Source organism: Mus pahari, chromosome 2, assembly GCF_900095145.1.
Source record: "Mus pahari chromosome 2, PAHARI_EIJ_v1.1, whole genome shotgun sequence".
Taxonomy (NCBI): Eukaryota; Metazoa; Chordata; class Mammalia; order Rodentia; family Muridae; genus Mus; species Mus pahari.
In genome coordinates this window covers 102,239,948-102,263,805 of record NC_034591.1, presented here as the reverse complement: position 1 = coordinate 102,263,805, position 23,858 = coordinate 102,239,948, and the positions used below count along the sequence as shown (strand labels likewise).

The 23,858-nt window shown below is 49.7% G+C and overlaps 1 protein-coding gene across 1 annotated transcript in view; it reads left to right on the top strand.

The window, feature by feature from the left end:
* Sfxn5 (sideroflexin 5) overlaps positions 1-23,858 on the top strand; it is a 120,163-nt gene that overhangs the window by 78,430 nt on the left and 17,875 nt on the right. The window contains exons 11-12 of the mRNA XM_021190359.1: positions 17,879-17,994; positions 19,998-20,083. Coding sequence (XP_021046018.1) covers positions 17,879-17,994; positions 19,998-20,083 — 202 coding nt within the window. The remainder of the gene's footprint in view (positions 1-17,878; positions 17,995-19,997; positions 20,084-23,858) is intronic.

Below are 23,858 nucleotides of genomic sequence, written 5' to 3'. Positions count from 1 at the left end.
TCTCTCTCTCTCTCTCTCTCTTTCTTCACGATATGTTTCTCTGTGTAGCCCTGGCTGTCCTAGAGCTCACTCTGTAGATCAGGCTGGCCTTGAACTCGGAGACCTGCCCGTCTCTGCCTCCTGAGTGCTGGTATTAAAGGCATGAGCCACCACTACCTGGCTAACTCACAGTTTATGTTGGACCCTTAGGATGTTGCATAGCTTGGCCTGGCTTTCAGAAGTGGCACCCCGTTTCAGAAAAGGGGACTACTGTGCCGTTTGTTTTTAAAGAAAGAACTGTAGCTGCAGCACAAGGCAGGTCGGCGTTTGTTGTTCAGAGAAGGGCGGGTGAATATTAAGAACCCTAAGCCAGAGTCCCTGTCTCGGAATCTTTGCCAGAGGACAAAGGTGGGGGCTGGCCCAGGGCCTGAGGTTCTGTGACCTTCCTGATGTTACTGCCCAGTCTAAAGAGCCGAGTCAGTCAGGCTCATGGCCGTGACCCGACCTTCTCCTCCTGTGTGTAATACGTAGGCTTGGTATTGTCCATCTGTGGCCTATAGCTGCACATGAGGCCACAGACCAGACTCGATTGACAGGAACGTGCTGAGGAGTACCTACCGAATGGGGCAGCACCCCCCCCCCATGCCCAGTGGCTAATAAACTCCCAGAACCAAACACCCAGTGGAGCCTAGCCAACTCAGATAATTGCTATGGCAACTCCACAGTTGTAATGAACTCTTAGCTATTTCTGCTGTGGGCCATTAATGAAATGACTCTTTAAGGCTGACTTCGTCATGGGGTCTAATTGAGCAACAAACGTGGCTACTCAGTGGCTGGGCTGTCTATGCCACCAGGGCTGGAGGGTCAGAAGCAGCCTAGACTGGCTCTGAGACTCTGCTGAGATATAATTGGGATTGGGGGAGGGGGCGGCAAGCCTCAGATAAGAACTTTGCCAGTGGCTTGTTCCAGCCCTATCCAGCCCCCACTGTGCTCTGTGACCTTGAGCTGGCCTGAACCTCTCTGGGACTCCCTCAGGAGGGGAGGCCTTTCCTCTGTTCTGAGACTCTCTCTCTGACCTCCTCCTCTCAGCATTAGCCTGAGTCCCTCCCATCCTCTTCTTGGGACTGAGCCTTCAGCCCTTCTACCCTAGCCCAGCCTTTCCCAAGCAGACTTGAGGCCCCTGTATACATAGCTGGTTGTACACATTGTCCTCCTCACTCCCTGGCCTATCTGCAATGAGGTTTCTGTTCACTCTGCTGTCCGTGATTGTCACAGTGAGGTCAAAGCCTTCACCTGCACCCTCCACTTGGTCTCTCTGTACCATGTCCCTCCATGCCCTGGCCAGGACTAAACATCTGTAAGTCACTTCCCCCTTGCTTTCTGGGGCAGGATGGCTAGTCACCACTAAGGGCTTCTGCCCTGGCTTCACCATGTGACAGGCCCACTTTCCTCTTAAGGAACAATCGTGATGGAGGAATGTCGTAGGAAGGAGTGGGATGCAAGAGAGTCTGTCTGTAAGTTACAGGGGTCCTGAGAAGACCACAGCCACCTCTCTTCCTAGGCAAGTGAGGAACAAGGAAACTCCCTTGACTTGCTGTGTCCCCCCCCCCCACTTCTCTGATTGGTTCCTCTCCATGCCTGTCCGGGTGAAAGCCTGGGAGATGGGGTAAGATGTGTCTTCTCTGGGCTCTGCCCAGCTTGGAATGCTTGGTCTCTGTCTAACTGTGCTTCTCCAACCTGGGACCACCTCCAAAACTGCCACGTGCTTGCACTAGGTTTGCAGAGCCCACAACTCCCAGGGGCTACCTAATCCTTCCACCCATCCTTGGCAGACCTCATTTAGGACTGGGAGGGACCCAAGGCAGAGCTTACCGCCTCCTTCCACAAAAGAATACACAAACTCCAAGCTACACCTTGCACCCAAAGCTGAGGCCTCCCTGCCTCCATCTAGAGAATGACTCAGTCTTGTGGAGAAACCTGCCTTTGGAGCTGAGAGACTGAGGTGTATTCCGGGGGGTGGCCACCTGGGCAGTGTCTTGCAGTGATCACAGCTCCAAGCGTGCCCTGACTTTTCATCTAGGATTGTGTGAGCACTGGTGTGCATGTAAGTGTCGGGTGCACAGAAAGTGAGTCCCCACCCCCCAAGGCTGCCTGCAGCCACCCCTCTCTCTCAGGCAGGTTTTCTGCACCCACAATACCGTGCCCTGGTCTAGAACAGCAGTCATGTGGGAGATGGTGGTTTCTATTTATACATGGAGACGGTAAGAAAGAAGGTGAGCCGGGAGCATGTGTGCTGGCATCGGAATCGATTGGGGACTGGTAATTAATTTGTTTAGACCTTAATTAATTCTCCAGTTCTTTCTTATTTGTGGACTGTCACGCTTAATTGTGTTCAGGAGCTCAAGCTTGGAGCAGGCCCTCCGTTAATTGATGTGTGGCTGCCGGGCGGTGGAAGTTAATGGTTTGGGAAACTGGGCAAACAGTGCCATTAAAGGTCAACAGAGGAGATGCTGGAAAAATACACACCTCTGGGTCCAGCCACTGGGCTGCGGAGCCGAGCCTGCTCAACAGGAGGCAGGTCCCATAGAGAGCCTTTCTGTGAGGCCTTGGGGGAAATGTGGCCGGGAGGCGGCCCTAGGTGTGGGTCTCACCATAGACACCGAGAAAAGAGGAAGGTCTGTATGTGGTCAGAGGCGGATGGAGCGTGGCCTCTAGAGATGTGGAAATGCCAGCGGTCACATATTTAGTGTATCTTGTCAGAGTTCGTTTCCCTGGCTCTGTGTGCGCATGTGCAGCCACGCTTCGCTCTACCATGGAAGAGGAAACAGAAGCGAGTGCTTTTGGGTAATGAAAACCTTAGCCAAACCCTGCACGCCCCTGAGCTTGGGCCTCTGTATTAGTTCCTGTTCTCATGCTGTAACAAAAGCCCCTGAAGGAAGGCAGGGGTTATTTTGTATACTTTGTAAGTCTGACAGTATAGTTCATCGTGGCAAGATGTCACGGCGGCAGGACAGTCATGGAGGCCGGAAGCTTGGGTCACTTTGTAAATGCTCGGGCAAGCAGAGAGCATGAGCGCTGGCTCAACTCTCTGGCTCCCTTTCATTCAGCCCCAGCCACAGCCCTTGGCATAGGACTGCCTACACTCGGGGCCAGTCTTGCCACTCACTTAACCCACTGTAGAAATTCCCTCACAGACAGATCTGTCTTCTACGAGATTCTAGATCCTGTCAAATTGAGAATCAGTGTGAACTGTGTCAATAGACCAGAAATTCCATCCTGGGCTAGGAAGCCTTCTGGGGGTCATTCCTAGGGGGTCCTTTTTAATGAGTTGTCAAAAAATTTTTCACTGCCATTAAAAATAAAATTCCTTTTAGTCCTCAGAGAGCTGTTGCTCAGGACTTCTAGAGCAGCCCTTTTGTGCCTTTCTCTGCCCCAGGCCACAGAGGTCTCTGTGACCTTGATTCCCTGCTTGCTTCTCTCCAGGAGGTAGCTGGCAGTGCTGCCAGAGCCTCAGCCCCTCCCCCATCACAGCATCACTTCCCATTCCTCATCCCCTGGGAACCAGGAGGCAGTGCTGTGTCCCTGTGGCAGCCTTGAGCCCTGTGACAGATGTCCCCCCCATGGAGGTCAGTGGTGCTTCTTGAGGCACCTGTGTCCCTTTGAGGATCCCCTGGAGGCTGAAAGAACAAGCCTGGGCCTTGGCTGGGCCTGCTCCTGAACGCACCACCTCAGCTTCGGCTGCGCTCTCCCTCTTTGCCTCCTGCTGGCCTTCAGGCACATGACCCTGCTGGCCCAGATGTCTTCTCTTCCCCACACCTCAGCCCTACACTTGGCTGCCAAGTGCTCTGTATTCCTGTGTCTATCCAGGAGAGGCTGTTCAAGTTCAAGTTGGCCTCCCTCATCAGACTGTGTGGGTGTTCCAGGATCTCAGGGTTACCATTCCTCAGCCCCCTCAGCCCAGCAAATAAGTCAGGGTCTGGGTTAGTTACTTTCTCATTTCTGTGACCGAATACTGCAAAGAAGAAACTTAAAAGAGAAATAATTTATTTATTTTGGCTTACAGTTTAAGAAGTTGAGACCTTGGCTTGACAACCCCCCCCCATTTTTCATGTGTGTGTATGCATGGTTTTTTTTTTCCTGTGTGGGCCCATGTGGATGTGAATGCGCATGTGGAAACCCGAGGCTGATGGTGGGAATCCTTCTCCATCCTCTCCCCTTATTCATCCAGGCTGCATCTCTCAGTGAGACCCAGAGCTAGTTGATATGGCTAGTCTTGCCAGCTAGCTTCTGCTAGGGATCCCATCTCTCCGTTCAGAGGCTGGAGTTACAGGTGGATTTCTGGGGATCCTGACTCCCCAGTCCTTGCCCAGCAAGCACTTTTAACTGCTGAGCTGTCTCTCCAACCCTTTACTCTCCTTTTGTTCAGCACAGAACTGCAGCCCAGGCAGGCTGCTGCCCGCTTCAGGGTGGGTCTTTCCTCCTCGGTTGAGCCTCTCTGGAAACACCCTCATAGACACCTCCAGAGGTGCGTTTCTATGGTGATTCTAAATCAGGTTGACAATGAAAATGAGCCTGGCAGAGTCTCGTGTGGGGCTTGTTAATGCTTAAACAAGCGTGTTAGCACCGAAGGTTCGGGTTCAGTTGCTCAGAGAAGAACTCTAGCCATGACATTGATGACTAGAGTCTGTTTCAAGTGTTCTGGCTTTTTGTATCTTGGTCCATTCTTTGAGTCAGTAGGCCCCAGGTAAATGATCAGTAGGCCATCCCTCACTAATGTATCCCAGGCATATGTTCAAGTCTTTCTGGCCTGTGAGCACTACATCTTTGAAATGGTAACCTAGGATCATCCTGTAAGTTTCCACAGGGATTATACCAGCCGCCAGGGCCTTGTGAGCCCTCAGTGCAGGTTAGCCCTCCATCTGCCCCTTATTGTCCTAACCAGGGCGACAAAAAACAACGATGGTGGCACATTCCTATAATCCCAGCATGCAGAGGGGAAGAATCAATCGGAGTTTAAGATTATCCTTGGCTACACAGTGAGTTAAAGATCTTCCTGGATGGCAGGAAACGCTATATCAAAATATCAAAGCATGGGACTAGAGAGATGGCTCAGCAGTTAAAAAGTATGAAGTGCTCTTACAGAGGACCTCAGTTTGGATCCCAGAATCCACATTCAGTGACTTGCTGCGGTCTGTCACTCCAGTTTCAAGGGGGATCTGACACCCCTAGCCTCTGCAGGCACCCACTCATGTGTACACTCATGTACACTCATGTGTACAATCTGCACAGAGACATACACGCACTCTGGCATTGTGGAACATTAATTTGGAGACAAGCGTTGGTCAGATGCTCAAAATGGCACAAAAACAAATGTTCTTGTGACAAATGCTGTAACATTTTATAGAGGCTGAGGCTTGGGCTCCGTGCTGGAGTGTTCATCTAGCATGCCTGAGGTTTGGTCACAGTACCACAAGGGGGGTGTGTGTGGAGGTGGTGGTGCAGTTAGACATTGTTACCAGAAAATCTGATACTTCCTGGATTTTAGGAATTTAACTTAATCCGCCCAAGTTTTAGGAAGTGTGTGTTCCATTTGAAGAGGATCATCCACTGACTTCTCCATCAGACGAATGTGTGGTTGAGGGACGGGGATTGGGGGCACCCCAACCTATGTAAAAACTCCAGGCATAGTAGCATGTGCCTATAATCCCAGTACTAGGGAGGCAGACAGGAGGCTGGCCAGGCAGCCTAGCCTAATTGGTGAGTTCCGGGACAATGATATTGCTTGTCTCAAAGGAGGTAGATGGAATGTCTGAGGATGACACCTGAGGTTGTCCTATGGACTCTGCAAGCACACAGAGATATACACATCCACACTTATGAAAACACATAGCACGTAGTCACACAAGCAGTAAGGGGCCACGTCCTGACTTACCGAGGGACTTGCGGTGCAATACTGGGTCGCATGCACTCCATTCAGAGCAGGTCATCCTGAACAGGCCCACCCTGCAGTGTGTGGCTCCTGCTGGTTTCAGTTGTGTCACTGAAGACAGAACAGCCAGAATGAAGGATTTGGTATCCAGAGTGGCTCTGACACTGTGTAAGCCTGGCAAGGAGGGCGGGACCTTCTGACAAAGCCATTGTCATTGAGATGAGATGAGTGACCCCTGAGTTTAGGAATGTAGCTCCTGAGCAGCCCAACCCAGAAGGCAATGAGGGTTACTCACATGTGACTAAGTCCTGGCATCCTGTAGGTGCTCAATAAATATTACTGAACGAGTAGCCTTCTAACTCAAGAGATTTGACTGTTCCTAAAGCCCAGTAAGTAGAGAGACCCAGAGACAGAGAAGGCAGAGAGGCAGTAGGCTTGGCGAGAAGGGCAATGAAGGCAGGAGGGGCGGGGCAGCTACAGGGCAAGGAGATGGCACCTTGGAGCCCTGGATAGGAGTTTAGGATTTAAGCCTCACTCATCCCATCATCTGAGAAGCCACTGCAGCCTCCAGCGTAGCAACTGGTGGGCTAAGGAAGCTTTTAGATGTGTCAGTGCCTCACTTCTAGTGTACTCAGAAGACGGGTGTCTTAGCAGGAATCTGTGTTACTGTGTGTGCACACGCACTGCATATAGATGTGTGTGTGAGGGCCAGAGAATCAATCTCTCTCTCTCTCTCTCTCTCTCTCTCTCTCTCTCTCTCTCTCTCACACACACACACACACACACACCCCTGGACACTCTAAGTAGATCTAGACAGCTCTAGGGGTCCTCCTGTCTCTATCTCTCTGGCACGAGAATTAACAGTGCACCCTATCACACCCAGCTTTCCCCATGGGCACTAGTGATTGAGTTTAGGGCCTGTGCTTACTGAATTGTCTCCCCACAGCTTCCTCAGCAGGAATTTTATGGGTAGAAATGCCAAACTTCAGAGTTAGCTATACCTAGCTTGTTCAAACTGATTTTTTTTTTTTTTTCCAGTTTAGAAATTTCCAGTCCTGAGTCGGTGACACTTCAGTATGGGCTGTGAAACTTTCCCCTGATTCTCAAGCTATTTAAAAGAAAATCTGGGCCATTTAGAGCTGCCTCTCAGATGTAGTATTGGAACATGCTGTGAAATAAAGCATATATTAAGGTCAATGTGCCTGTTTGGTGAGCATTGCTCCTCCAAAGGCCGAGGGACTGTGTTCTGAGAGGGATTGTGTTCTGAGAGGGGCTGTGTTCTAAGAAAGACAGTGCCCTGCGACTGACGAGAGAGAGCATATGAGTTGGTCGATGTGGTAATGTGTATATGTGTGTGCCTGCAAATGTGCAGGTCGCCTGCTGGTTGGCCTGAGAGCCTGGCTATGGTAGCTGTCTCTGAAGGGAGGATGAAGCTAAAGGCCAGAGGTTATAGGAGACTACTGTTTGATTATCTAACTTTTTAATGCAGTTTGAACTGTTTACCATGCTGTGATGGTTAATATTAATAGTCAGCCTAACAGGGCCTAGAATCACCAGAGACTTCGCCTCTGGGCATGCTTGGGAGGGATTATCCAGATTAAGTTAATTGAGATGGGAAAATCCAATACAGTGCCAGGGGCTGTGAAAAATGAGAAAGCGAGCAGAGTCCCCAAAGCATGTATTGATCTTTGGTTTCTGACTGTGGATATGAAGTGACCTCCTGCAGTAACCGCCATGATGGACTGTGTCCCTTGGAACTGTAAGACGGAGTAAACCCTTTCTTTCTTAAGTTGTTGCTTGGGGTATTTTGTCACAGCAAGACAGGTAACTAGTATACATGACACACGTACACCATGTACACTGTATGATCCCAAGAAGGGATAGAGGAGGGAAGAGGGCATGGAGCAAGTTTGCCTGACCCTCCATGAAGGTGACAAAATGGAGTTTGGTGAACTTGGACCGAGTCTGTCTGAAGCTACAAATAGTTGCTGCTACAGTAGTTGGTTTGTTTATATGAAAAAGACTTTATTTTTTTCCTGATTATTTAAAATTGACATATAATATAAACCCTGTTTCCAGACACAAGCTTGTTTGTATCTTTCCAAGGTTAACTAAACAGCTAAAAGTTTGCAAATCAAAGTTGGCGTGGTAGTGTCTGTTTATATCTCCAGAAAAAGGAAGGCAGAGATAAGAGAATCAGAGGTTCATGGGCATCCTTGGCTCCTGAGCAAGGTAGCCTGGGCTAGCTCTGTCTCAAAGCAAAAACAATAGCAGAAGTGTATGGATCTATGTTAATTCATTATATACATTTAAATGTAATCAAGTACAGTGGGATCCTAAAACATAAACATAATAGGTTTTTGGCTTGTTGGTTTGAGACAGTGTCTGTCGCAGTCCATGCTGGCTTTGAACTCACTATTAAACTGGGAAGGACTTAGCTGACTTCCAAGACATATACCACTACACCAGGCAAATTTTGGAACTCTTTCAATGAAAGTCATAAAATTCTAACTTGCTCCTTTCCAATAGGATCCAGCCACACTTATTCTTTCCAAGGCAACTTTTTTTCCAACTTTGAAATACTGTAGCCAGGCATGCTAGCCCACACCTATTGTCCTAGCCTGGGAGACAAAGCCAGGAGGGTCACGAGTCTGGGGCCAGCCTGGGCTACAGTTCGGGAGGATCACAAGTCTGAGGCCAGCCTGGGCTATAGTTCAAGCCTAGGGCATTCTGGGATATATAGCAAGATTCTGTCTCAAGAAGTTAAAGTAAGTGAATTAATAATAATGTATGAAATATTTCAAATCCAAAAAAATATCATTGAGGTAACAGAAAAGGTTAGAAACACTTAAAGCCCTTGTCCCTCCACCTGCTTGGTGATGATCTCCAAGGCCATTGCCTGCCATCAGCAGGCTCTGCTCATTCAGATGTCTAGATCCTAGATAGGCGTATGCTCCAGAAATGATCACTTCCACATTTATGACCTTTGTGTGTGTGCCCATGTAATTTGGGTTGTGTGCTTACTGTTCAGGGCTCCTTTGACCTCTGCTTCCTCAGTGCTGGGGTTATAAGCACACACACTCACATACAGGTCTTGTTGTTGTACTTATTTATTTATTTATGTAGGTTCTAGGAAATAAATTCAGATCCTCATGCTTATGAGGCTCTGTATTGATTGAACCATTTCCAGTCTGTGTGCATTTTAAAATTCTTATGTGAACTGGTATACTTTTATTAATTGCTTTTTATTGCAGTGATAAAATATCACAACCAAGACAACTTATAAAAGGAAGTGTTTAATGGTTTTAGAGGGTTAGTCTGTGATGACAGCAGGCGCTGCTGAGAGTTCACATCTCAAGCAGCAAGCAGGAAACAGAGAACATTGGGAATGACAGTGTCTTTTTAAAGCCCATCCCTATGACATACCTCCTCCAATGAGGCCACACCTCCTAATCCTTCCCAAACAGTTCCAGTAATTGAGGAGTCATTCTCATTCAAACCACCACAGGTTTTAATGTTTGTCTTGTTTTGTCTCCCTCTCCCCTCTCCCTCCTCACCTCTCTCTTCCTCCCCACCCCCATGTGTGTGTGTGTGTGTGTGTGTGTGTGTGTGTGTGTGCCTGCGCGCACACGTGTAGCTGTGGTTGTGCCGTGTTGCTGTGTACTCATGATCAGAGGTTAGTAGACAACTTTCAGGACTTGGTTCTCTCCTTTCACTGTGTAGGTCCCAGGGAGGAGCCCAGGCTTGGTAATAGGTATCTTTACCCACTGAGCAACCTCAGCAGCCTTTGCTTGTCTTTCAGAAGCTTGCTTTTCATTATGGATTTGATATTTCTCAGTGTTGATACACACACCCCCATTTCAGCTGCCATTGGGGGCCTACCCTGTGACTGTCCACAGTTGATCCCTTGGGACTGTTTCCTTCCTCACTGTACAGCTGTGCATGCACACACTCCCATGCACATCTGTCCATGTGCACAGGAATGGACTGAGCTTTGAAAACCTTCATCTGTATAGTGTCTGCCCAGGGAGCTTGAAAACAGAGGCAGATCTGGGCTCTGCCTTAGACTGACTCTCAGCAGCATGGCTGTGCAGAGAACCTAGGAGCTGGAGCTAGAGATGGAAGGGGCGTGCAGAGTGTTTCTGGCTTTGTAAGATCCTGCCAGACAAAATGCAGGTTTTCAGATCCACCAGGCCTGAATTTCTGTTCCCCAGCGTCCTGTGTCCCCTCAACAGTCAGCACCTTCTACATCTGTGTCCATCTGAAGAAGTTAGCCTCTTCTCTATGCACATGCACACTTTGATTTTGTTAGAGTTACTTCTTGTTTTTAATTGTGTGTGTGCACATGTGTGTGGGGGTACCTGCAGAGGCCAGAGGGTTAGAGTTTCAGGTATCTGATGTAGATGCTGGGGACCAAGCTGCAAAAGCAGCAAGTGCTCTTAGCCTCTGAGCCATCTCCCCAGTCCACCACTTGTTTGTTTGTTTGTTTTTCTCGTAAGCTATGTAGCCTATTAGGCTGGGCTTATGTTGATCTCCCTGCCTCTGTCTCATAAACTAAGATTACATTCTCAGGCCCTGCTGCTGTCTCTCATTTTCATTGACTTATTTTTCCTTTTAAATCCTAGTATAGTTGAGAATGTTCTTAAGTTTATTAGACACTTGGGTCTTCAGATAGGAGAAATGGGGTGATCCGATTTCCATATACAAAAATAAATTCCAAGGCAGATTACAGACCTAACTGTGAAAAGTAAACATTTAAAAAAATTTTTTGAAGAAAAATCTAGATGAACAACAGCAATTTCTTAATGGCACAGAAAGTACTGGAAGAAGGAAAGGATTGCTTATTTCAGGACATATTAAACTGTGTGACAGACGATACCATCCACAAAGTGGGAGGGCCAGGCCATAGTCCAGCAACAGCCATTTGCAAACCATTTGACCAATGAGGATTAGTTTCCAAAATATAAAGAGCTCTTGCAAATTGATTTTTTTCTTAGATTCAGAAGTCTGTCTTTGACTATTCATAAGATTGAGTTCATGTTTATCAAGTTTTTTTATATTTCATTTCATAAAAATGTTAGTCTTACATTTTTCTGTGATTTTTGACCACTGGATCTTTTTCTTAGTGTGTGTGTGTGTGTGTGTGTGTGTGTGTGGTGGTGGTGATGGTTTGATTTAGAATGCCCTGTTAGGTCATGTATTTGCATGTTTGGTCCCCAGTTGATGGACTGTTTGGAAGGATTAGAAGGTGTGACCTTGTTAGAACCAGTGGTTTCAAAAGTCCGAGCCAGGCCCAGTGTCGCTCTCTCTCTTCCTCTCTGCCTGTGGCTCAGGGTATACAGCACTCAGTACTGCTCCAGTGTGTGTGTAGCCATGGTTCCCACCGTGATGATAATGGACTAACCCTCTGAAACTGTAAGCCAGCCCCCAACCAAATGCATTCCTTTATAAGAGTTGTTTTGGTCATGATGCCTCTTTATAGCAATAGAACAGTGACTATGACAGTGTGTGCATACACACACATATATGTTTACTGCACATGAGTGCAGTACTGGCTGAGGGCCAGGCATCAGATCTCTTGGGGCTAGAGTTACAGGTGGTTTTTACCAAGTGTGGGTGCTGGGAACTGAACTCAGGTCTTCTGCAAGAACAGTAAGTGCTCTCAACCACTGAGCCAAGTCTGTAGCACCCCTCCGCTCCATCTTTTCCCCTTTGGAGGCAGTGTCTCACTGGTCTGGAATTTACTAGGTAGGCTACTTGGCCAGCAGAGTGGCAAGCCCCAGGGATCCACCTGTTTCTGAGATTGAAAGTTCACACTTTTTACATGAGCTCTGGGCTGGAACTCAGGTCCTATACGACAAGCACTTGGTCAGCTGAGTACTTCCCCAGCTCTTTTTCTTAATAAATTTTAAAACTCGATTCTGTTTGGGGCTGGATGGGTATGGATGACTGAGGCTGAGGTCAGAGTAGCTTGAGTAATACAAGAACTTGCCACTTTCCTCAGCGTGCATCTTGGAGGAGACTCCAGCCCTGTTGCCTTTCCACCTCATCTCTGCCCACTGTCCTGTGAGTTTCTTCCGACTAGACCTCTTGTCATCAGTGTGGCAGCTGCAGCTCCAGGTGTCACGTCTCAGTCCTTCTGGGCTCAGAGGAGTAGAGGCTCTGGCTCTTCCCTGTTACCTGTCGGATGGGAGGAGACCTTTCACAGAATCCCCAAAGACATTCCTCACGAGCTGGGGTTTGGGTCTCGTGTCTCTTTTTTTTGTTGTTGTTGTTTTTTTTTTTCTTAAGAAAATTTTTTTAAAAGATTTATTTATNTANTATATGTAAGTACACTGTAGCTGTCTTCAGACACTCCAGAAGAGGGCATCAGATCTTGTTACAGATGGTTATGAGCCACCATGTGGTTGCTGGGATTTGAACTCCGGACCTTTGGAAGAGCAGTCGGGTGCTCTTACCCACTGAGCCATCTCACCAGCCCCTTGTGTCTCTTTCTAATCACTGACATGGGACATCTACTGGGTGAATTTGGGGGGTGAAATAGCTTCAGTCACCTTCACCCTCCCCATAGTTTAATTTAATTTAATTTAATTTAATTATTTTTCAAAGCAGAGTTTCTCTCTATAGCCCTGGCTGTCCTAGAACTCACTCTGTAGACTAGGCTGGCCTCAAACTCAGAAATCCGCCTGCCTCTGCCTCCCGAGTGCTGGGATTAAAGACGTGCGCCACCACGGCCTGGCTCCCATAGTTTTACTTAAGCAGACTTTCGTTTATCATACTTAACCAGTGTATTTCCCCAGTTTCTCACTCATAATATGGATTAAAATTAGACCTTAACGTCCATCTTTCCTTTTTAATTATTTATTTAATTTTTTTTTTGCTTTTAAAAGAGTTGGGTTTTGTTTTGTTTTGCTTTTATGTTTTTCTTTGTGAGACAGGGTTTTACTATGTAGACCTGGCTAGCATAGTAAACTCATTATATAGACCAGGCTGGCCCCGAGCCCACAGAGATCCCCCTGCCTCTGCCTTCCAAGTGCTGGGACTTAAAGCATCAGCAATACACCTGGAGACTTCCATATTTCTAAGATGGCTTCTTAGGTAAATAAAACATAATTGCATTCTCATTGTTAAATTTAAATAATATAGAAACATTTAGTGTAGAAGATGTAGAAGTCTCTTAAAACAGGCCCTAAGTCTCAAACTGCATCCTTTCCTCCCTGGCCACTCTAGGAGACAGGTGTCCTCTCAAACATTACCTGTGTGTTTATGCACATGTGCACTTGGCTCTATCAGTGACAAGGCTCGACACAGTCACCTGCCTGCTCTCAATAGCTTTCTTCCCATCACGATTTGTTTTGGAGAGAGTCCAGTGTGAGTTCCCTAATGGTGGACATTTAGCTTGTTTCTAATTATTTGCTCTTACAAACAGCACTATAATTAACATCCTTGTAAATGTCTCTTTGTGCATATGGGCAAGCATTTCTTTAGGGTAGCTATCTATGGTTTGGCAATTTCTACTGCCTTTAATTGCATTGCCTGGTATCTGGCAGACGATCTTCTGCATGTACAATAACTTTTCGTGTCCGTGCACCATTATAGTGTAAGTTTTAAAAAAGATGTTTCAGGCAACAATTAGGAATCTAAGTTTGAGCTCAAGTTCTGTGTGGATTGCTGTGGTCGGCTGAGGTGACAACTGAATGAAGCGATCTTACCCATCGTTAAATCCATGGGGGTCCTGTCAATTATGCTGGGTAGCAGACAAGGTTCCCCTGCTCCCTGACAGCCATTATGATTGTGTGTGTGTGTGTGTGTGTGTGTGTGTGCATATGTCACAGCACCTGTGTGGAGGACCAAGGACAATGTGTAGGGACTTCCACCATGAAGACTCCAGGGACTTAACTCAGGTTGATAGCCTTGGTGGCAGGTGTCTTACCCACTGAGCCATCTCACATGTCCATACCTTGTTCTTTGAATCAGGGTTGCTCGCTGACATCTAGTGTTCAGCTATTAGGTTAGTGAGACTGGCCAGCAAGCCACAGGTATTCTCCTGCCTCCACCTTCTCAGCATTGGGGGTTCAGGCATGTACCACCACACATAGCTTTTTGTGTAGGCTCTGGGGGTTGAACTGAGGCCAACCCTGTGCAAGCACATTACCAACTGTACCATCACCCCAGCCCCACACATCATAACTTTTAGGATATTAAGATGTGGGAAAAATGCATTTCAGAGTTGAGGAGTTATGGAATCTCATTTTCCCCAAGTCTGTGGCCTCTGGCTCTGCCTGGGCGTGTCTGCACAGTCCTCCTGCACGGGCTGATGCGCCTGCCTTCCCAATAGCCAGTTTCTGAGACAGGTGTGTGCTGCTTGTCCAGGCCCCACTGATCTCTTGTTGTGTGCGAGCTCAGAGGTGGGCTTCTCAGAGAGGAAGCTGCTCTGTGTGTTTCTCACATGGTCCCTTTGACTCTGGATGCTGCACTGTCTGCATGGTTTTGCATGGCAGTGGGTTCATGCAAGAACATCTGTGGCAGTCAAGAGCGCTTTTGTCATTCCCTCCCCCAGTTCATGATGTCTCTCTGTATTATTGCTCCGGTGTCAGTCATGCCTGAGTCTTGAATGGTGTCGATCTGAGTTGAAAATGTGCCAGTTTTTAAAACATTATCGCTAATAGACTGTTTAATTAACCTGCTGATATTGTCGATGATAGATCTGTTGGTGTGTCAAAAGGGAGACCCATGCTTGCTCTCTCTCTCTCTCTCTCTCTCTCTCTGGAATGGGATAGAAGAGATCTGGGAAGGTCTCTGGGGGGAAATGGAAAAATTGAGTGACCCAGATGAAATGGTTCCAGTGCAGTCCCTATGTGGGACAGGCATCCTTACTTGTTACCAGGATGATTTCTTCTAGGGCTGGTTGTAACTAGAGTGTCGGGGCAACAGAGAAGATTAAAAGGCACATGTCATCTGCATAGCCAATCATGTCAAAGAATGCTGTCCCTGGTGGGGGCTGTTTTTACTTTGACATTAGTTATCCCTTTTTTTCCATCCAGGTAGCTTAAATGGCAGGGCCACTCTTCTCCATTGACATCCTGGAGAGACTTTCTGAGAGACAGATGCAGGCTGGTCATCACTTTCTTTTGTGATCTTTGAAGGGTTAACACAGGACCTCATATAGCCCCGACTAGTTTGGAACTCAGTTTGTAGCTGATGATGACTTTGAACGTATCATCCTCCTGCCTCTGCTTCCCTCCGGAGTGTTAGAACCTCAGGTCCAGGTCACCACTCCTGGTTGTACTTTTTTTTTTTTTTTTTTGTCTCACATGTAGTTCTCTGTCCTGCAGTCCTTGCATCCACACTTGGAAACTGTGGAGAGAAAGTCAGTTGCCATCCTGCTCCTGACTGGCCCACCGTCACCTTCAAGGCCAGCCTCCCCTCTCTCATCTATGTCAACACACACAGAGGGGGCCTGTAGTTATTTGAGCTTCCTCCTGCCTTCCTGACCTGGTGGGCACAGAGACTGGCATTCAGTGTGAGTGTAGCCTGTCTTCCTGAGATCTCCTGGAGACCCTAAGTGCAGTACTGGGAATGCCCAGCAGGAGGGACAGGACTCACTGTCTCCTGCTTGGGGACCACAGTTGTGCCACCTTGGCTGGAACAGTAGTGCTGGAAATGGAAGGCACTCTTGAGGGTAGGGGTCCACCCTCTCAGACAAAACCCTACTTCCCCACTCAATGATGTCAGGGCTTTTCAGAACTCAGGGCCTGGCAGCCCAAAGGCCAAAGGGGTTGCAGCGTATCTCTGAGGCCACTAGAGGGCAGGTCACCAACAGAGGTCAGGAGCTGCTTCCCAAGGCCACCTAAGAGGCCAGATGGGTCCTGAGCAATCCAGGTCTATCAGGAGCTCGCCTCTGAGACCAAGTAAAGAGAGAGAGAGAGACAAAGTCGGGAATGAATCCCAAGTCAGATGCCCCAAACCCATGCACCTTGCCCATCATCTTCCGTGGTCTTCCCTCTTGCCCCAAGTCTTTACCTCAAACCCACCATCCTAATTCTGTCTTTGGATGTAGTTAAGGTAAGGGCTTTTCAGACACTGTGGAAACTGCATTCTGGAGGCGTAGGCAGGAGAATGGCCAGTTTGAGAATGGTCTGTGCTACATGGAGAGACCCCATCTCAAAACAAACCAGGGTGTGAGTGTCTCTGTCGGGCACTATTGACTTTGGGGCCAGGTAATTCCTTGTTATAGGAATGCCCTGGGCATTGCAGTGTCGTTCCGCAGGGGCCCGTGTTTCACAGGGTTGCTGTCTCTGCCAGCCATGCGCCAGTAACCCCCCCACCCCAACCCCCAAACCATGAATAATAAAGACCACTCTCCCCACGTGGCCCCTGGTTGAAATGTGTGTACTGCGGGGACAGGAGTCAGAGGCTCCAGCCCTTGCCACAGAAGGTCTGCTGTGGTGAGCGTTGATCAGCATCGTGTGGAAACAGTGGAGACACTCAAAGATAGCATATGTGCTCGAAATACATTTCAGAGCTTGTTTGCTCTCCGGCTCTCCCTCTCCAAAGACTGCAGTGCCTCCTGGTCTTCGCTAGGCTGATTCCACCTCCCTACTTGATTACAATAGGACAGCAAGTCTCAGAGAGCCCTGGTTCCCAGCCCAGCCTTCACCTGCAGAATCCTGTCCCCCAGCTGTGAGCACCCTGCACTGCTGGGCTCCCCAGCCCTTGGCTCAGGTCCCAGGAGCATCTGTGGGCTTCCTCCCACTCCACTTGCCCACTGAGCCCCACCACCCTCCAGCTCCCCAAACCCGGGTGCCCCCCCACTGGAGAGGGGGAAGCAGCAGGTGTTGATGCTAATCAGCGTTCACAGCCCAGAACTGCAGTCGCTCCCAGGCTCACACACTCCCCAAAATTAAACACTCATTATACAAAATTAATTGACATTAATTAGCAAAAATTAAAACTTTAAACACAGCAAGGCGCTTTGGGGGGAGGAGTGGAGCAGGCAGGCTCTGCATTTGTCACCCCCCCACCACATTTCCCACCACCCACCTACCACCCCCAAGTCTCCCCATTTCCATCATGAAGCAGGTCTGGAGGACTTCAGGCCAGATCTATATCAGTACACCGCCACGGGCCTGGCCTGCGCATCGCTACGAAGGGGATCAGGGCAACTGTACCAGCCACCTTCATCTAGTGCTTCTCTAAGAATCCAGGAACCTCCTGTCGACCTTAGGTCCCCAAGATCTCAGCTGAGTCTAGTCTCAATGACGTCAGGGCTTTTCAGAGGCGTGGCCGAGTGGTGCAGGTTTAGCCTGGGAAGACTCTGCTTGCTCCCCCCAGATCCTGTCTCTGGGTACCTGAGCTTCAGGCACCGAAACCTTTCCACTCTGTTCCACTTTACTGTGTGACTTCAGTTAAGTCACACTTGCTCTCTGAGCTTGTGTCCTGTGCATATGATGGGGTGGGGGTGGGGTGTGGGGTGGGATGCTGGGCAGGCACGGGAGGTCTGCTCTGTCACCTGCTGTTGTGGATGCCCGCCTTTTGGTTGGCTCTCGTGAGACATGCAGGACTGAATTTGGGGAGTGTCACATAAAAGCATTTTATGTAGCTAAGGGACTGAGTTGCTGGTGGTAGAACATCAGGCCTCAGGGGGATGCATCTTAGGGCCAGAGAGCTCTCTCTGCTTGCACATCTGCTTCCCCTGCCTGGAGACCGGCCCCAGAAGAGAGGTGAGCAGCGCCCTCTATAGGTGGCAGCTCCAAAAGCCTTCGCCCTATTTCCACCTGCTACTTTTGGTCAATGCTTCCGGGGTCTCACAGGGCCTTAGAATCTTTTGCCCTGGCTGAAAGCAAAATAGAGGACTCCACCTTTCTGGATTCACAGAGCTCTTGGGGGTTGGGAGCCATGGCTGGAGGTGGAGCCAGGTGGGAAGCCATCCGTGCCTCACTACCCTTCTGTGTATTCCTCTCTCTCCAGCCAGTGCCAATATCTGCAACGTGGTCCTGATGCGGTATGGGGAGTTAGAGGAAGGGATTGATGTCCTGGATGCTGATGGCAACCTCGTGGGCTCCTCAAAGATCGCAGCCAGACACGTGAGTTTCTCAGGGGCTAAGTCCTGCACAAATGGATTGATGATCCCATACATAGCCTGTGTGTTCCTTGAGGTCTTCTGGTCACAGGACCTTGGCTTGCTTCTCCTCATTCCAGTTGCCATCTCTCATCTGTGAGAGCCCGTGGCCTCAGAGTCTGCTCCCTGCCGGGTTTGTTCTTCTGGATGGTCCTTCACTGTTCTCCAACCTCCTCCCTCTTGTCTCCACTGTGAAATGTCCCCATTTTTTTTTTTTTTATTCCAGCCCCTCAGGACCCAGCTCTTCCTCAGAGGTGTTAATTGGAGAGGGCAGAGGAGCCTCCCCAGGGCTTTCTCTCCATGCCCTAGGCCTTCGCAACTTTGTGGGTTGTGAATGGGAAGCTGCAGGCAGTGGTATGAGGGCTGCTACCTCTCTGGGAGCAACAGTGCTGTGAACGCTGGAGCTTCAGGCTGTGGAAGATGCCATGGCTCCTGCAAATGGTTCCTTATAAGGCCTTCTTCACTGGCCCTGCCCACTATAGCTCTTGTGTTTTACACACACACACACACACACACACACACACACACACACACACACCAATATACATGTCCTATGCTTTCTCAGCCTTGCTATTGATGGTGGTTGGTGGCTTGTCCTGCTGTCCTGAGCACTAGCCTGTGAGGCATGGGGATGAAACAAAGGGGCAGGCGTGAGGGGGTAGAGTCTCACACGTGTACCAGTGTCTGTTGCTCAGCAGAGATCTTGTTGATAAGCCTCTGAGCTTCTCTTCCTTCTTCAACCATCTCAGGGCAAGTCAGGGCCCATTCAGATCCTGTAAGGGCCAGGGCTAGATGTCGTACCAGCAGTACACTCTTTGTCCCCTGCCCTGGCTTTAGGCCTTCACGTCCTGCCCACAGGCTCCCGTTCTGAAACCTGAGAAGACCCTTTGCCTGAGGATTACTGTCAGCCCCAGAGCCTCATTAGGGGGAATCTGCCCTACTCTATCCCGTCCCACCCTTTCATGGTGCCCTGTGAGGACCGTAGAGGTGACAAGGCCATCTGGGCAGGTGACCCAGCTCCTCTGCAGCCCCGGGCTTCTTTCAACCCAGCTTGGCCTATCTCTGTGTCATTGGAGAGACTTGGGGAAATCTATGGGTTGTGAGACATTCCTGGGAGCAGGAGCCCATGATTCAAAGGGATTCTGGGCAGCGGCTGTCCAAACACAAATGGCTCCTTAGCTGGGCCTCAAGCTATGTCTCCCACGATCCCATGGAATCCTAAGCACACACTAGGGCACATTTCCACTGGATCCTGAACATACTCAGCTAAGGCTTGTGCCCCTTACAAAGCCGGCCTTTTCTTACCAAGGCTGTAGCTTAGTTGGAAGAGTTCTAACCTAGCACACGCAAAGCCCTGAGTTTGATCCCCAGTACCACATGAACTGAGGGGTGGTAGTTCATGCCTGTAATCTCGGTACTTAGGAAGGGAAGGCAAAAGAGTTTGAGGTCAAGATCATTCTCAGCTACATAGTTCAAGGCCAGCCTGGGGATACAGAAAGAAAAAAAATAACAAAGACTTAGAGCCAGGAGACAAAGCTCTTACATAGCTTTGTCTTTATTAAGGGATGTATTTTTAAAAAGTAACCCATAGCTTTCACTCAGCCTGGGAACCCCCCTGGCTCTGCAGGCCCCAGCAGTTTGTTCTGGCTTTGTTTTGACAGCATCTTAGGACCTCTGTGTACCACTTCCCCAACCCCTGATCCCTGTACATCCCAGGCTGGGGAGGCTGCCCTCAGCTACCCTTCCCCCATGCAGAGAATCTGCTCTTCTCAAAGGCTTGTGAGGAGGGTGGAGCAGTGTAATCTGTTGTCTGGAATCCAGCTCTGTGAGCCCTGCTGTGAGCGAGCCCAGGCTGCCAGATGTGCACACAGCAGTGCACACAGCTCACACTTGGGGTGGGATTCGCTTCCCTAGTGGATGCTCCCAGCCCCGAGCTCTCCACTCACCCCAGCCTGTCCCCATCCTCAGGCCCTGCTGGAGACAGCTCTGACACGTGTGGTTCTGCCTATGCCCATTCTGGTGCTTCCTCCAATCGTCATGTCCATGCTGGAGAAGTAAGTCAGGCTGTGGGAACAGGGGGGTGCTGGGTGGGGAGCCATAGCCCCTACCTGGTGTGCTTCTGGAAGTGGGGGGCACCTACTCTGCCTTCTGCTGTACTGGACAGTGGTGTTGAAACTCATGACTTTCCCCGTGCAGTTGGCTGGTGTTCATTGCTGTCGGGTCACCCATGGAAAAGCATGGTTCTGCCCTGGTGGAGGGACAGGGCAGCTGGCAGTTGGGGTCATAGTCTGTGTGACCCTGTGAATGTAAACCCAAGCACTCAGGAGGAAGAAGCATGTGGATCTCTGTGAGTTTGAGACCAGCCTAGTCTACATAATGAGTCTCAGGCCACATGTCTTTTTAAAAATTAATTATAATAAAGCAAAAGTGGGATAATAATGATCTCCCTGGCTCCCTCAGAGGACAAACCACAACTATTTGTCATGTAACTGTCCATAAGATACAGGGGGCACCACAGTGCTAATAAAAGAGGGTTCCTATTATTAGCACACATAAAGCCCTGTAGACCAGGCTGGGCTCAGACTCAGAGATCCTCCTGCTTCTGCCTCCTTAGTGCTGGGACTGTAGGCATGTGCCACCACCTACTTATTTATTGGTGAGTTTGTAATAGGAGGGTGAAGCCTGGGGTACAGCTGGGTAATGACTGAACAGAGAAGGAAGGAAGAACCAGGGTCCACCTGCCCCGATGGAGGCCTGGTAGGCCTGGTGAGGGAGGGGCAGGGAAGGGGCCTGGGTAAAGCCTGGTTGGTGCATGCACATGCTGATAAGCAGGTAGATACCCCTCCCTCTTGTGGGGACCCTCTAGGATCCAGTGTGCTTGAAGGAAAGCATGCCCATTGGGACAAACAGACAAAGGTCCTGGGCACCCACAGGAGAGACCTGTCAATCTCAGAAATGGGCAGAGCCTTTGTATCTGAGCATTGAGATTAAACACGATTAATCTGGGACAGGTATAGTGGCCCAGAACTCAGACGGATGAAGCAGGATTGCCACTTCTTTGAAAGCAGTCTGGGCTACATAGTAAGTTCCAGCCTGGGCTAAAAACGTGAGACCCTGTTTTGAAAACACTTTAAGAAAAAAGGTGGAGGGAAGGGAAGAGAAGAGAAGGGGGGAAAAAAAAAGAAAGTTAGCATGGAAACTGACAACAAATAAACAATCAGAAAAAAAAAATAGATTTGAAGAGGGCAGTTCTTTGTTTATCTGGCCTTGGTGTAGCCCTCTCCTGTGAGTCTCAGGACAGATAGGCAGACCAGGGCCAGGGGGAGAGATGCTGAAGCCTGTGCTCACTGAAAACTGGTTAGTCACCTGTCATTTGTGCAAGCCTGGTAGGACAGAGCCCTCACCTGGCAGATGAGGCAGAGAAATCTTCTTATAGACATATACACAGGCATCAAAGGGCAGTGGAGCTGGGGAGGCCTAGGACTCCTGCAAACTTGTCCCGCAAGGCTCAAGGCTCTGGAGAGCTGCTGAGGGAGAATGCAGTCTCATCTCCCCAGGCTGGGATCCAGAAGCAGCTGCGGGATCCAGAAGCCCTTGGCTATGGCGGGTTTTATGGCCCAAGAGAACTTGGCTTGCTGGGATAAAGTAGGCAAATCCACTGCAGACAGCCGGAGCACAGCTGAAGCTCCAACTCTCCAACAACTCAGCAGCCAGTGCAGTTTCCAGGTCCCTCAAAACTACACCCAGGAGTGGGGAGAAGCCTGGTTCAACCAAGGCCAGCCAGAGGCCTGCCCTTCAGTGTGGATTTGCTGGAGAGGGACATGACCTGTAGTGCCTTCCCAGTTTGCATAGGAACTGAGTTGGCAAAAATTTAAAGGAGGGTTAGCATGCCATTGCTCTGTGGGCTTAAAGTTTGTTTTAGGAGTTATAGGAGGTGGGGTGGAGATTATTTTGACTTTGAACCCTCCCCAGACTAATGTCTGGAGTGCTACAGAGCCTGGCTCACCCTGGAGGAAGCCACGGGCTTGGGAAATGAGAAGTCAGTAGTCGGGGCTCCAGGCAGCCTACTAAATGGTTGGTCCTTTTCTGGGGCTCCTGGGATGATTTTGAGGGAGAAGAGTGCAGTCCCAGTTCCCCCAGGAGTGTTAAGGTAGACAAGACTCAGTTTGTACACTCAAAGACTTATCAATCTCATACCCACTATAAAACCACGGGACTGGATGGCAGGAGTGGCAGGCACTGGAGCAGAGCCAGCTGAGGCTTCCGGTAGGGAAGTTCATCCTTCCAGCCTCAGTTTCCCTGCAGAAAATGAGGACAGTGCCCTTCTTGCTCTTCCAGGCCTGGCATTTGTCACCACTCCAACATCTCCTTTTCCGGTAGGACAGGCAGCTGTGCTGTCCAGAGTTCTTGTGTAGGACTTCAGGGCTAATGAGAGGGGGCAGCCCCCACCCTCCCGAGCCAGGTTGGGTGAGGAAGTCTGGACAGCCAGGGAGAATAGACAAAAGCACACTTACAAAGCAGCTGACTTGCAAATTAATGGAGCGCAAAGTAGGGCTGCGCTGCAAGTGCTGAAGGAATGCACAGCAATGGGGGGGACCAGCTGTTGTGTGGCAGCAGCCCTGCTTGCCGCTGGCCTCAGTCTATCTATCCGCTCTGGCAGGAGCACTGGGGTCTTGATTCTGGGCCTCCAGCCGGGATTAGAGAGGTGGAAAGAGACTCTGTGTGCCCCGTTGTCCTTGCCACTGAGACCAAAAGAAATCTGAGGTGTGAAGTAAGGGACCTCCACCTATGCTGGAAGTGGCCCCCCCCACACCTAAACCTCATATTCCACACCTTCCCTGAAGACCCTACCAGCCAGGAAGCTGAGTTCAGGTCCAGGGCTGGGCGGCCTCCAGATTCAGTCCATCGGTACAGAGGCACGTGTCAGTGTAAGGACAGAAAGGCTCCCAAGCCTTGCAACCCCAGCTCAGGATACACTGGAAGAGTGAACGTGGGTGGTGGAAGCTGGGTGGAGGTTCGGGCCCAACTCATGGTAGATGCCCGAGTCCACTCCCCAGCTCCTTCCCTGCCTGGGATCCGGGTCTTCCCTTTCTCCAGGCATTCGCACATCTCTCCATCTGCATATTTTAACTCCCCCAGCTGCCTTTCCAATCCCTGCCTGCCATTTCCCTCTTCTCCCCTCCCCCTATACTGCTGTGTTCTCTCTTGGGGGCTCTGGACTAGACTCCCCAAGCTTCCCTAAGGTTGCACCCCTGGGGCTCCCTGGACCCACCTGCACAAGGGACTTCAACCTGCCTGCCTCCCCTGAGAGGAGTCAAGGTCGTAACACCCATGGAAGGGAGTTTGTCCAGTGTTGCTTCCAGGAAGTCCCAGAGGATCTGTCACCCTTCCCTGCCCTAGGTGACCCTCAAGGCTGTGCCTCCAGGAACCCTATACTCTTGGAGAACTGTCACAGGGCCAGGAAGACAGCACTGAGTCCCAGGCATGAGAAGATGATCAGAGATGGTCTTGGTCTCATTCCAACCTCCGTGGACACCCCAGGAAGCCTAAACTAGAATGATAATGGGGTGCCACTTCTCTTGGGGTTGAGCTTGATTTTGGCACCCTTTGTCTTGTTCCTCTAATTTCTTGGGAGAGCCCTTACCCCAATCCCCAGTTCCTCAACCTAGGCTTTATCCAGCATTCACACAGAGCATGGGGTCTGGGCCAGCCAAGAAGGGCAAAAGAATAATTCTACTGCCAGGATTTCCCATCCTTCATGCAGGTAGCAGTGGCAGCGGCAGAGATGATGTACACTTACCTGCTGCCGCGCTGGCTGACCTTTGGATT